General features: G+C 41.9%; 1 protein-coding gene across 4 annotated transcripts in view; it reads right to left on the bottom strand.

Moving 5' to 3' along the window:
- The window catches only part of KCNIP1 (potassium voltage-gated channel interacting protein 1), a 557,205-nt gene that overhangs the window by 60,157 nt on the left and 482,412 nt on the right, over nt 1-14,636 (bottom strand). For all 4 annotated transcript variants that reach the window (XM_088458909.1, XM_088458908.1, XM_088458911.1 and 1 more), the window contains 2 exons: nt 13,536-13,660; nt 10,825-10,894 (listed from right to left, as the gene is read on the bottom strand). In XM_088458909.1, coding sequence (XP_088315035.1) covers nt 10,825-10,894; nt 13,536-13,660 — 195 coding nt within the window. The remainder of the gene's footprint in view (nt 1-10,824; nt 10,895-13,535; nt 13,661-14,636) is intronic.

Below are 14,636 nucleotides of genomic sequence, written 5' to 3' on the forward strand. Positions count from 1 at the left end.
AGGACTGTCTGTGAACTACTGACTAAATTGGACATTTGGGATTTAACAACAAAAACATTAAGGATTTTGCTTTAAACTGTGTCACTACTTACCAAGACTTCTGCAACCTCCTCATCTCCCTCACGCTCAGACATCAAGATGATTGATTCCCTTTGAGGCTCTTGTTCACTGATGAATGACATCATTTGGTAGTACCACAGCGCAGGAGTATATATTTCATCTGTAGCCGCTCCTGATTTTTTGGAGTCATCCACCTTCTTTTTTTCTTTGATGTACACTGTCCTGAGATTTTGAATCTTTTGCCGTACAGTTTTCAGGTCTGCATCAGATATGTATTTTTTCGTATACACCAACAGTTCCTCGAGTGCGGCCAACTTGTGCGACTTATTGTGGTACTTCCGAGAACTGATCTTCCACAGACAGTCTTTCGAGTGCAGGATTTCAATGAATCCTGTAACGAATTCACGTTCAGAATCCATGGACATTATCTATGAATAAGAAAAAAAAGGACATTTAAATATTTGTGTATATAGTTTTGTTAAATGTAATGTTGTTATAGTTCACATTTTAATGTTTTAATATTTTCTTTTTTACAGGTTTTTAAAGGTTTGTTATGGTATTCTAATCATGTTTTCTTTTACAGGAATGTTATGTGTTTATTGCTTGGTAATATAATGTTTTTCTTTGTTTGACAGTATGGGTTTTCCACCTTTGGGCCTGTCGTTGTGGTAGAACTACAGATCCCAGGATGCCCTAAAAACAGTTTCAAAGGTGGGTGGCAGGTCATCCTGGGATCTGTAGTTCCACAATAGCTGGAGACTGAAAGGTAGAAGACCCAAAGCTTTAAATAATGTGTGTTTTTAAATGTAATGTATGGTGATTTTTTTGTAAAATACGTGTTTATTTATTTCTTTTTTTGATGTATTACACACATTGGTGGGCAGTGGGAGCTTAATGCTTGACCCAGCCACCGCCCGCCGTATTGAGGCGGGCGGTGGCTGGGTCATGCATTTATTACCTGGGGGCACACATTGGTAGGCAGTGGGAGCTTAAATGCATGACCCAGCCACCGCCCGCCTCAATACGGCGGGCGTTGGCTGGGTCATGCATTTATTACCTGGGGGCACACATTGGTGGGCAGTGGGAGCTTAATGCATGACCCAGCCACCGCCCACCTCAATACGGTGGGCGGTGGCTGGGTCATGCATTTATTACCTGGGGGCACACATTGGTGGGCAGTGGGGAGCACATATTGGTGGTCAGTGTGGTTGTATTAAACTGTACCAATACTCACCAAAACTTGTCCAAAAAAACACTTCAGTGTGCAGGCTTCCAAAGTGCGACTGTCTAGCTCCATACACGATGCTGCACAAGATGGCGATGGGCCGTGTCCAGGCTTCTGTCAGTCAAATTCTGCATTGTGTGATGAATCGTACGATTCATCGTGAGTTAAAAAACCCTCACGATCGGCTTCCATCGTGTTCATGGTTGGCTAATCTGCCCTACAGCACGGCAGATCAGAAGATGCGATATACGACGAGCGGGGACGCGCATCGGCATCGTGCTCGTGAGTATAAACTCACGATTTGTACTTTTTTTACCCGATTCGTCGTCACGATTCGTTGAAATCGGCCAAATCGTGTAAAATGTCGCTATATGTGTGGGCACCTTTAGCCACAAAAATATTGACCTTTTTACAAAAAAAAGTACACTTTATGTTTCCACTTTCTTATAGTTAAAACATCTAAAAGTACATTTGTAATACAATAAACGTTAGATGTCAATAAATAAAATTGATGCTCTAATTCCTCAGATGAGCTCAATTAGTAGTTAGTAGAAATTTGTTTCTGTTATTATCTCTTTGATTTAAGATATCTAAAGATATTCACTCAACTGTACTGCCAAATTTGCTCTATCTTTGCTCAAAATTTGTTTAGGTAGAGTAAAGATATATATATATATATATATATATATATATATATATATATATATATATATATTAATTATTCCCAGGAAAAATCTATGAATTTGGATAGGACTTTTCTAGCTGCAAATTGGGATTATCTTTTGGCAGTTAAAGGTTTAATTCATTGATCATAGCTCTTTAAGATAGCTGGAAATACTTAATTCCAGACATAAAGTATATCATTGTACCTAGAGTTAAGTCTATATGAAGATCCAATTACTTCCTTTGAAATATTCGGTTGAATCTAGATTTTCAAATGACATGATGTATTTTTTATCAACAGTGTTTCATTATCTGCTTCCACAGTTCTGCCGTAAGGTATGGAAAACTAAGTTAAACTTCAACCATTCTGGAGTGCATTAATCTCAGATCATTACCGGGTTTTAAAAATTATCAGTCAATATATCTTTGATGAACGCTTGTCAAACAGGTAATTTTTTTAGTGCAGTTTTTTTATTCCTTAGAGGTCTATATATTAAGATCCCACTAAAAAGAAGATTTTTTTTATTGATGCTCAAAACAGGTCTTCACCAGGAGGGGGCTTTGATAATATGCAAAAGCCTTATATCGACCCCTTTGATAAATTGACTACTGTAGTTCACAAGTAGCATATATTGCTATAGAGGGAGAGGGGGGTTTTTACTTTCTTGCAGCAGCATATTATAAAGAGGAGTAGAAATTAATTCTAAATGATTCTTCCCATTCATAAAAATGAGGAATTCTTAAAATATATTTCTAAATGTAATCTTTGAGTTTTCCCAAATATAACAATACCAAATATTAATATATTATGCAAAGCCTGAAGAACAGAGATGGGCATGTTAGTTTGGAGAGGTTTCGTCCTGATGACATGCTGTCCTTGCACACAAGTTTTGAGGGTTCTTACACATAATAAATACATGCAATTTGCATTGTGATTGGAAACTTGCAAAATCTCACACGCTTAGAACTATTTTGTTGCCATTTTGGGTACTGGATTTGATAAGGTCAACACTGTATAAAAACACACATGTCCTACATTTCTATGCTTGGATAAAATCAGAGTTATGGTATAACATACCTTAGATAACTATTTTTCTTCAAGGTCTATAGGGTCCACAGAATCTACCTTGGGTTATGTAGTTGGAGAGATCCATTGCACAAAACAGCTACAGCTTTGAAGCTGCCAGCATGCACTAGTCCTCCTCCCTATATATCCCGCTTCCAGCCACAGGCATTCAGTTTGTAAACAAGCCTAATGGCAAGAGACAGAAAGTGCTGCAGGAAGTAAAATGTACCCAAGAAACACTCTCAAAATACAAAGAGGGAATCAGTGATACAAAAAGAAAACAACAGATCTGAACTGAGGCGAGGTGCATCAGGTTGGGTGCTTTGTGGACCCTATGGACCTTAAGGAAAAAGAGTTACCTAAGGTATGTTATACCATAACTCTGATCTTCTTCTTCAGGGTCCATAGGGTCCATAGAATCTACCTTGGGGACATCCTAAAGCAGTTCCCTTAAGGATGGGGACACTCCTGAGCAGAGAGGAGAATCCGCTGCCCAAAGGAAGCATCCTGGGAGGCAAAAGTATCAAATGCATATAATTTGATAAAGGTATGGACGGAAGACCAAGTGGCTGCCTTGCACAGCTGTTCAGCCGAGGCGCCATGTCTAACCACCCACGACAGTCCGACAGACTGAGTAGAATGTGCTGTCACCTTGTTAGGAACAGGGAGATCAGCCTGTATATAAATTTGAGCAATAGTCGTATGCAGCCAGCGAGCCAAAGTCTGTTTGTTAGCAGGCCATCCTCGTTTGTGAAACCCATATAACACAAAGACCAAATCTGATTTCCTGATGGAGCTGGTACGATCCGCGTACATACAAAGGGCTCAAACCATATCCAAGGAAGCTTCACCTGTAGACAGGTTTGAAGACTGAAAAGCCGGGACTACAATTTCTTCATTTATGTGGAAACGGGATACTACCTTCAGAAGGTAACCCACCTTAGTACAAAGGATAGCTCTATTTTGATAAAAAAATCAAATAGAGTGACAGTGCTGCCAAGTCAGAAACTCTACGAGCTGAGGAGATAGCGAGGAGAAAAAGTGTCTTCGCTGTAAACCATTTTAAGTCCACCTTTTTAAAGGGTTCAAAGGGGGGAGCTTGCAGTGCCCTGAGAACCAAGGATAAATCCCATGGTGCCGCCGCAGGACAAACGGAGGTTGCAGTCATAGGACCCCCTGCAAAAATGTTCTTACATCTTCCGGGGGCGTAATTCTGCACTGGAACAAAACTGACAAAGCAGACACCTGAACCCTCAAGGTAGCCAGGCGCAGACATAAGTCTAACCCAGCCTTCAGAATAGCAAGTACTCTTGAAACCTTGAAAACCTTAGCGTCATATTTTGTTTGGAAACACCAATGAAAATATGAATGCCAAATCCTGTGATAGATGCGGGCTGAAGCAGGCTTCGTTGCCCTCATCATTGTCTGGATCACAGAAGCAAAGAAACCTTTGGCTTTTAAGACAGAAGCCCTAATAGCCACGCCATCAAAGCCAGCCGAGGTAAATCGGGATATAGGCAGCAAATCTGGTCGTAGAGGTAGTGGAAGTGTCCTGTCTATGGATAGACATGTTAGATCGGTGAACCAATGTCTCCTGGGCCAGGCAGGAGCTATTAATATTAACCTGTCGCCTTCCTGCTTGAACTTTCTGAAGACTCCTGGGAGGAGGGATATCGGAGGAAACAGGTATGCCAACCTGAAGTTCCATCTTACCGCCAGAGTGTCCATGAAGGTGGCTGAGGGTCCCTTTCTGGAGCCGTACCTGGGGACCTTGTGGCTGTGGCATGATACCATGAGGTCTATGTCTGGTAGTCCCCACCTGTCCACCAGGAGTTGAAAGACGTCCGGATGAAGAGCCCATTCTCCAGCATGTATGTCATGACGACATAGGAAGTCCGCTTCCCAGATGAGGACTCCTGGGATGAATATTGCCAAGATTGCTGGAAGATGGCATTCTGCCCACAGCAAAATATTCGCCACTTCCCTCATGGCTGCCAGACTTAGTGTGCCTCCTTGATGGTTGATATAGGCCACTGCAGTTATGTTACTGGACTGAATCCACCATGAAGGAGGTTCTGTTCCAGAATGAGCACTGCACGAAGCTCCAAAACATATCTGTCGGTGACTTTCCAGAGCCGTCCACCTTCCCTGAAAGATGTGATGACCTGTCACCACTCCCCATCCTCGGAGACTTGCATCCATCGTGAAGAGCACCCAATGTGGGACCCATATCAGACGACCCTTGTTAAATGAGTCATCTGCAGCTACTCTCGAAGATGGATAACATGGAGCCCAGCACCTGCATTGCTAAGTGAACTGACACTCTCTGAATTGCAGAGCAGTTGGCACACCCATAATTGTAGGGCAGCAATCTTGTCCACTGGCAGAAGAGTCCCCTGCCCCAACAGCAATGCCCCCAAATGTACCATCGGCTGAGTTGGAGAAAGGAAATACTTTTTCCAATTAATTATATAGCCATACTCTTGTAGACAAGCAATGATCATTTGGAGATGGTTTTGTAACACCTCTGGAGATTGCCAATCTCAGGAGGTCATCCAAGTATGGTAGTATCTTGACTCCTTGTCGTCTGAGATGAGCCACCATGACTGCCATTATCTTGCTTACCGCACCCTTCTGCCCACCCCCGAAGGGCTGTGGACAGAACAAAGGGCAATGGTAATTTTGCTGACAACAGCAAAACTCAGAAACACCTGGTGGAACAGTGCAATAGGTACATGCAGATATGTATCCTGTATGTCCAGGGAACCCTTAAAACCTCAAATTCTATTGCCAGCATGATTGACCACATGGCTTAGAACCTGATGAGGGAGTTGTACCAACCACCTCTGGGGATTGCACCCTTAAAGCACTCTCCCTACGGGAGACAGGGGCAAAAAGACATTAGTCCTTTTTGGAATCTGGAACAGTCTATCTGGAGTGTTCCATACTTCCCCCCATACGCTCAGTGAGCTATCAAATTGAGGTATTCCAGCCTAAATCACTTTAGTGTCTAAACACCAGGTTTACTGGGCGTTAGGAGCCGGTACTTCATCTTCTATATGAGGACTGAATGAACCACCCCTGCTTAGAGAGGAACATTCACTGATGAATTACGTTCCTCCTCTACCCGGTGGGAGAAAACCTGTATATCCTCTGCCCCCTCAGATGAGATATCAGAATCTGAAAGCAGGGTGGACCGAGAAGACATAATTTTCCATCATGGCAGGATGTAATCACTGTGGGCACTACCACCTTGATAGGATAAAAGTGCATACAAATATATTTACAAATTGGCACTAAATCAACTTTACACAACAAAAAAGTTGGAAGGATTCTAGTGCTATATACCTTGATCCTAGGAAAAAAAGGTATACTCAGATAGAGGTTAAATCTCCCCTCAGTAAACATTCCCCTGCAGCTGAGGTTCTCCACCTAATCAGGAGAGACAAGTAAATGTGAAATATAATTTAACCCCCTACACCCTGGTAGTTGAGGGTAAGCAGTGATAGTTATACAGTAGAATGCTCAGGCTGCGCTTGATGGTACAGTATGTCTCATATGCTCTAGTTTTGCCGCAACTGGACTATTCACTTGCTTTACCTGCAGAGGGCTACAGACCGCAGTATACTCTTACTAGAGTGAGCAGAAGAATCAACCAACAGGGATTCATAGGGGACATGTACATAGAAGGATGCAACTGCTGTGGGTATCCCACAGTAGGAGGCAATATCGTGGCAGGAACACGCGATGCTGCGACCTTGTCCACCATATGCGACAAAACCTACGACCAAGACGCCACCCACAATGGCCCTTGTGCAGTGCCGTCACAAGGGGGTGTGGGGGGTGCGGGCCACACACAGGTGTCAGCCTCCGAGGGGTGACACCAAGGTGCAGGCTCCCCCTCAGTGACAGGAGGCGGGTGCTGCACTGTAACATCACGTGCAACACTCGGCTACTGTCACTGAGATTGAGCCTGCACTGCCCGCACCTCCGGCACCCCCCATTGATAACGAAGTAGTAAGAACCGGCGGGTTCGGGACGTGAAGCCACGCCCCCTTTCCCTGAGACCATGCCTCCTCCGACGAGGCCACACCCCTTTTTGGCAGAGCGCGTGGCTCAGCCGGGCTCAAGGAATCCCTCCCCACATCGGGTGTCACCGCAGGGAGGGACGCCACTGCTCTTGTGTAGGTGCAGGTGTACCAGATAAGAATGGTGGCTGTTTACAACAGGCACTACACAATCCCTCTTGCACAAAATCCTGTTCAGACAGGCCTGCAAAACAGGATTTACATGACTTGAGCACCGGTAGCTCACCCTTCTCACCTTTACCCTCAGATATGACCAATGTATGATCGGTATAAGGTGTACAGTATAAATGCAGTGTGACCTTTACATATGAAAAACCCCACACACCTTTTCAGAGGGATAAGGAGACACACAGTGGTAGATATAACTGACAGTTTTGAAAACAAAACACAGTATATATACAGCAGGTAGGATGAAGTAACATACAATGCATAAATACAAACATTGCTATTGCAAATTGACTCTGAATCAACTGACCAGCCCCGCCGGGGTATTGGCAGGATATAGAGCGCTATATACCAGACTCAGAGGAGAGGTATACAGGGAGACAACCAGCCTGCAGCAGTACGCACAACTGTGAATGAACTGCTAGCGTGTCACACACGAGGTGGTCAGAATTAGCAACCCAGAGGCGGGAATCCATAACCGTAAGTTGCGTCTGTGTCAGGGGAGGAGGGGCCGAGGCAGCGCCTATCTGTCCTAAGCTGCATTTTTGACAGCATGGGTACGCTGACAGATGTAGATGCTAACTAATGCGCTCTAGTGCATCTACTACCCATCCCCGGTGACAGACGATATGGCCCCGGCCACCTTAATGAGTACACGTTATATGAGGCCTTCACCAGCAGCTGCCTCTGGTGCATCTCCTACACCGGAGGCCTGGACTGCATTGCGCATGATTCCCCTCACGATGAATCGCTTACCTGGCATCTCCATGAATCTGATCGCAGTCCGGACCCCAGCGACGCCGCTAGCCAAGCCTCGCTGGGACCCGCCAAAATCCCCAGGGCATATAGCGGTACTGGCGTTTTGGCATTGGCGGAGGTAGATGGAGTCGTAGTATCTGCGTCCTATTTGGCGCCTAGTACTGCTTGACTCAGAAGTTCAATAAAAAAACTAAGGTAAATCATAAAAGAAAAAGCCTGGGACTGCCTAGGCAGTCCCACTGTTAAACAGGTGCGTCTGGATACTTGCCGTGCACCAAACAAAAAAACTGAATGCCTGTGGCTGGAGGTGGGGTATATAGGGAGGAGGACCAGTGCATGCTGGGAGCTTCAAAGCTGTAGCTGTTTGGTGCAATGGATCTCTCCAACTACATACCCCAAGGTAGATTCTGTGGACCCTATGGACCCTGAAGAAGAAAAGAGGGGTAGGACCATGGATGGAAAGACAGTTTTGTGTTGCTGGAGACTTCTCAGAGGTTTTGGATAACTGTCAGTTACATTAATTTATTTTCACATAGTCCTTGGGTGCCCTAAAATGCATTTTGAGAGTCAGATGGGGTTAAAAGAAGAATGAGGTGCTTAAATATTTACTTACTGTTGTGTCTGTATTTTTTTTCCATCTATCTCATTTCATTCCCATCTCTTTCCCCCTTTTCCTCCCATTTCTCTTTTTCTCTCCCCCTCCCTTATCATGTCTCTCTCCCTCTTGCTTGTTCCTCACTGTGACAGAGTGGGTCTCTCCCACATTCTGAGGAAATGGGATAAGCTCCCTGTAGCCAGGGAGGAACCCCACCCTTACCTCAATTAAAGCCAGCTAAGGTATAAAAACCTGGTAAGTTTAGTTAGTCAGTGGAAATGTGAGGGAGAGGTTGATACTCTGCTCATTTGAACTGCTGACTCATGTAAGCTGATTTATTGTTCCTGAACTGTGTGTACTTTATGTAAGAAGTCATTACACTGACTCTGCCTTTTAGTGCCTACTTGTTTGCATCATCTCAATCTCTCATTGGTCGTCTGAACTTACCCGCTACACTCACACACTCTCCTTCCTCTTCTCTCAGGGCCTGATTCAGAGCCGAACGCTCTGACAGAGCGCTCGCTCTGAATCAGGGCCGGCCTTCTGTTTTTTTAGAGCGGCCTCCTGGCCGCTCACATAGCTGTGGGTGTCCACCCACAGCTATAGCAAGCGGCCAGGAAGATGGTCGCGATGGTCTTGACCATCACGACCATCGGGCTTGCGACGAGACACTTGTGGTAGAGTCTCATTGCCGCAAGCCCTAGAGTGCTTTCGGCTCAAACAGAGCCGAAATCTCTCCCACTGACATCACTTGTGATGTCAGTGGGGCCGGCCCCAGACGGTAGCCATTCCCATGGGAACGCCTTCGTTTGGGCAGCCACTCCCTGGGCCCACCAACCAAAGGGGGTGTGCTGTCACTCAACATCGACAGCATGCCCCCTTTGGTACGAGACCCGGAGCGACAGTTTGCCCATCGCTATCCGGGTCTCGCTCATGCGCACGACGGAGCCGGCTCTGTCGTGCGCATGCGCACTGGGCCACCATCGACCCGCTTGTGAGCGCTCAGCACTCACGAGTGGGTCTGAATCAGGCCTTCAGTCTCTCCCCCTCTATCCCTGTCTATTTCCCCTGTCTGTCTATCTCTCTTTCTCTCTGACTCTATTACCCCATCTACCTTTTGTTCTCTCCCCTCTTTTGTCTCCACTTTTTTTCCTCCCCTCCCCCCTTCCTTTCCGCTCTCTTTTCCTTTTTATATTTATCTTATTAAATGTTGGAATATTGTATACTTTATTGCTGCTATTTCTGCACTTTCTATATCTAGTTTTCTGTATCTTTCACTCACTCTGCAACTTCATTCTTCATTTTATTATAACAGCATCCTTTTATTTTCACTTTATAATTTGTATATTATCAACTATATAATCAGTGTTACACAAATGAACAGTACATCTTCATTCTCAGTGCTCCCTCCAGGTGTCCTGTCAAGAGGTACAGTATGTCTATCCTATTGTGCTCTTTTATGTAGTAGATATTAATAACACTTTACTTCTAAAAAAATATTTTTTTTATTATTAGGTAGACAGCATGTGGTAGAGCAAGAGCCTTATGTATTTCCCATGCACACTAATATGATTAAATCTGGTTCTAACTGGGCAATTGCAGCTTTCTGTTAGATCAGAGGGACACTGGATCTAATAGCTTATGTGCCAAGGTAGCACAAGGTCCAGTGCCACTTCAACTATTACATAGAAGCTACTGTATATCCAGATGTCACCAGATCTAATCATGTTAGCTTGCAAAGGAAATTTGCCCCAGTGTTAATCGCTGATGATGACATTATTAATTGTTACCAGGCGTTACCCCACCTCTAAATGTGGAAGTGCTTACCAATCCCGCAGTAGCATAAAAAGTGTTTAATATTGAATAGTGAATTCGATTTTTGTGCTTGGTACATTTTAAACAACTTGACATTAAGTAAAGCACATTCAGGGAAATGTACGAAGCCTTGAAAAGTGATAAAGTGGAGAGTGATAAAGTACCAACCAATCAGCTCCTGTCACTTTACAGGCTGTGTTTGAAAATGGCAGTTAGGAGCTGATTGTTTGGTACTTTATCACTCTCTACTTTATCACTTTTCAAAGCTTAGTACATCTTCCCCATTATTATTTTCTGTTTGACAGCTATTTAGTGGTTGGATGGGACTCATGTCAATCTTAAAAGGTGAAAATAATAAATACAGGATTAAATAACAGAAAACACTTACCTCCATGAGGGAAGAATTGTGAATAAATCTGTTTAAATGTATCTTCATTAACTACTCCAGTAGGACATTCCTTGGTACATGTGAAAAAAGAAAAAGTTATTGTTTTGTGAGAAGGCAAAAATGTAACAAAATATAAAATGTAAAAATATAATTAACAATAATTATAATTACAGTATGTGTCTACTTTGTAAGCATTAAGCACAAGCTGGGAGTCACATGTACTGTATACTCATACTCACAATTATGCACTGTTTTAAGTAAAAACCAGACCTCCCATCAATGCAATTTTTAGAACGAGTGCCAAGTCACCTTGTAGCGGAGGTGCCAAAACTACTGTAGGCCTGGTTGTGTCATAATGGGAGTCATAAGCTGCCTCTAACTCCCTTCCTCCCTTTCCTTCTCCAAAAAACCACCTGTATCTTGTATGTACTTATTTTGCTTTTGTGTATGTTTTTAATGAAAATTTTTGTTTTTATGTAAATAGATAATGATGATAAGGATGAGGATTAGTGCTCACATAACCTATTTGTACCCAAAAAATAACACGTTGCCTGTGCAGTGACCGCAAACATAGAATAAAAAGTATCTTTTGTAGACCTGTCCATAACAAGACTTAAGGGGCTTTCAAAATTAGTTTAATCACTTTTTAAATGTACTTAATCAATGTAACCAGTAAAGACATAACTTCCTTTCATAAGTGCTCAGCACTTTTCACTATGTTGCCACCTACTGGCATAAAATGGTAATACACCACAGCATGCTCAACCTGATGTCTTCCTCTTTATTCACAGAGTACCAGGCAACACATTTATCATCAAAGTACATTTAAATAGTTGCTTCTAAAACACACTACTATAAGAGTTTCAAATAGCATATACAGGTTAGTGGCTAAAAATTCTACCATGTTAGTAAAATGTAATTGCAAGGAAACATCATTTGAAAGCTATGGAACATTTGTAGTACACCAAGCCTTTCATTATAGTGGGCTTGAAAAAAAAGGTGTCAGCACCCACCTTGAATCAAGTTGATACAAGATTTATTGTATCCTCTTTAATCTGGATTAGTCTTCAGATGCTTTTTTTGTTAATTTTTTAAATAAATTGCTTGATTCCTTCACGATTCTGAAACTAGTTAAACATCATGGAGAGACTTGTGCAAAGCACAGGACAGGCGCGTTTCTCCGCTTACAGGGATGGTTTCATAACCTCTGATGAAATTGTCCCTATAGCATTTGTGCTTTCTATGAGTAACTCCCTCACTGCCTCATGATTGATGTTATCCAGATCTATTACTCAGCCTTATTTGGACCCTATCTATTGCACACATCATGTTTGTGAGATTGCTGGGTTTGTGTACATACAGTACTTTGAGACCACGCAGCAGATGGTGGTAGACTACATTTATCAAGTGAGTGTTTAATTTTTTGACAATCAAGTCTGAATTAATCCATACTTCATTAACACTCCTGACATTACAAAATGTATATGGGCTAGGTTAAAGAACAAAACATTGTCCAAGCTGCTATACATGAAACTAACATTGATGACCTAGTGGTATATTAAGTAAGCCTTGGAGAGAGATAAAGTGGAGAGAGATAAAGTACCAACCAACCAGCTCCTAACTGTCATTTTTCAAACAAATGGCAGTTAGATGATTGGTTGGTACTTTATTTCTCTTCAAGGCTTAGTACATCTCCCCTTAAAGTTTGCATATGCTTGGCTGTATTGTATGTTGATGTCACTCTCTTCTTTGAGCTCAAAAGTAATTAGAGTATTTATGGTCTCCACTCCAACTGTGCAATATTGATATCTCTGAGCTGCACTTGGACAAACAGCACTTCTGTTGAAGTCATATAAATATTGGAACGTTTGATACATCTAGGCTGTTTTTATTTTAGCGTCTCGGATGAACATACTGTTGTGGTATTTGAATTTCATTCATTTAGATCAAAGCTCTGTGCCTTTGGACTTTATATCTGAGTATTATCAAGTGCTAGATATGAAGAATAGGATTTCATTAGATGTAAGAGTAATAAGGTTATAATTTGTACTATAAGAATAATAAGGCTAGTATTTGTACTATAAGAGTGATATGGCTATAATTTGTACTATAAGAGTAATAAGGCTATCATTTGTACTATAAGAGTAATAAGGCTATTATTTACACTATAAGAATAATAAGGCTATCATTTGTACTATAAGAGTAATAAGGTTATAATTTGTACTATAAGAGTAATATGGCTATAATTTATACTATAAGAGTAATAAGGCTATAATTTGTACTATAACAGTAATGAGGCTATCATTTGTACTACAAGAGTAATAAGGCTATTATTTACACTATAAGAATAATAAGGCTAGTATTTGTACTATAAAAGTAATAAGGCTATAATTTGTACTATAAGAGTAATATGGCTATAATTTATAAGGCTATCATTTGTACTATAAGAGTAATAAGGCTATCATTTGTACTATAAGAGTAATAAGGCTATCATTTACACTATAAGAGTAATAAGGCTATCATTTGTACTATAAGAGTAATAAGGCTATCATTAGTACTATAAGAGTAATAAGGCTATCATTTGTACTCAGGAATATTGTATGCTAGAGAGAATATAGATTGTGTATGTATAAATGAATTATAGTGTAACTTTTAGCCCTTCAGATTCCATACAATGTTCTACAGTTTATATAAATAAAAACATATCTTACATTTTTGAATCCCCTGTAAAGCACTTGGAGCTCTCTTTTAGAAAAGTTTGTTTGTGCCTCTAGTTGCTCCAGTCCCTCTGGTCGGTAACACACTGTCGTCATTTCCAGCTCATCTTCTATTTTATCTATATGGAAAAAAACACATTGCATTTGAGTCAAGAAAGTTACAATTATCATATACAGATTTCAAAATGTCATCAATTTTATTTTAACAACATTTAAGGAAACAGATGGAGCAATGACAGCAGTACATAGAAATCCTTTGTTGTGCTTGAAAATCTGCAAATGGAGACTCAAATGTAGCCAGTTGGCAATACTGAGTAATACACCATAATCGTAGTGATATATGTGGAAAATGAATGACCTAGAGAAATTAAAAGGGCCATTACTTCATTATCAACAACTAGAGTTTCCCAGCTCTCTCTTCAAATACTGTGGCTGTCATAACGAACGGTAATAGACAAGTGCACCACACAAATGAGAAGCCCCGGGGCGCACATCTCCTGTAATGAATATGTCCATAGATGCGTAAATTTATATTGAATAATAAAATTAAAAAGACTCAGAGTTACTTATTTTCTAAGTAACCATTTGTCTGGCACGGTCGCATTGTTTGTAACCTTGACAGGCTTTGCGTTAACTGACAGTCGCAAATGATGCAACCTGTCAGAAACGCACAGTGGACAGCTGCCGAAAGATAGTCTTCCAGCAGCCGCCAACAGCAAAGGGAACTCCCGGCCTTTCTGCATCACTGCACCCTCTCCCAGTGCCTGCTGTGCTGCCGATCAGTGCTGATTGGTCAGCACGGCAGGACGCTCCACCGGGCAGCTGCAGAGAGGAGCAGCCGCAGGGGAAATGTACATTAACATCCCTTAGCCCCCCAGTGTGTATTTGCCAGCTGCTCAGAGGAGCAACTGCAGGGGAAATTAAAGTTGCGATGGTCACAATGTTCCAAACATCGATAGTCCGGTTTAATGATAACTGATATAGTAAAAATTGGTGTTACTGTTAAATGTTACTAAAAACATTTTTATATAAAAACTTTTTTTGGATAAGTATTAAATAAATGTTTTTGACCTAATTCAATTATAAAAAACCCGA

The sequence above is a fragment of the Taudactylus pleione genome, unplaced genomic scaffold (genome assembly GCF_031769625.1).
Source record: "Taudactylus pleione unplaced genomic scaffold, aTauple2 ptg000864l, whole genome shotgun sequence".
NCBI lineage: Eukaryota > Metazoa > Chordata > Amphibia > Anura > Myobatrachidae > Taudactylus > Taudactylus pleione.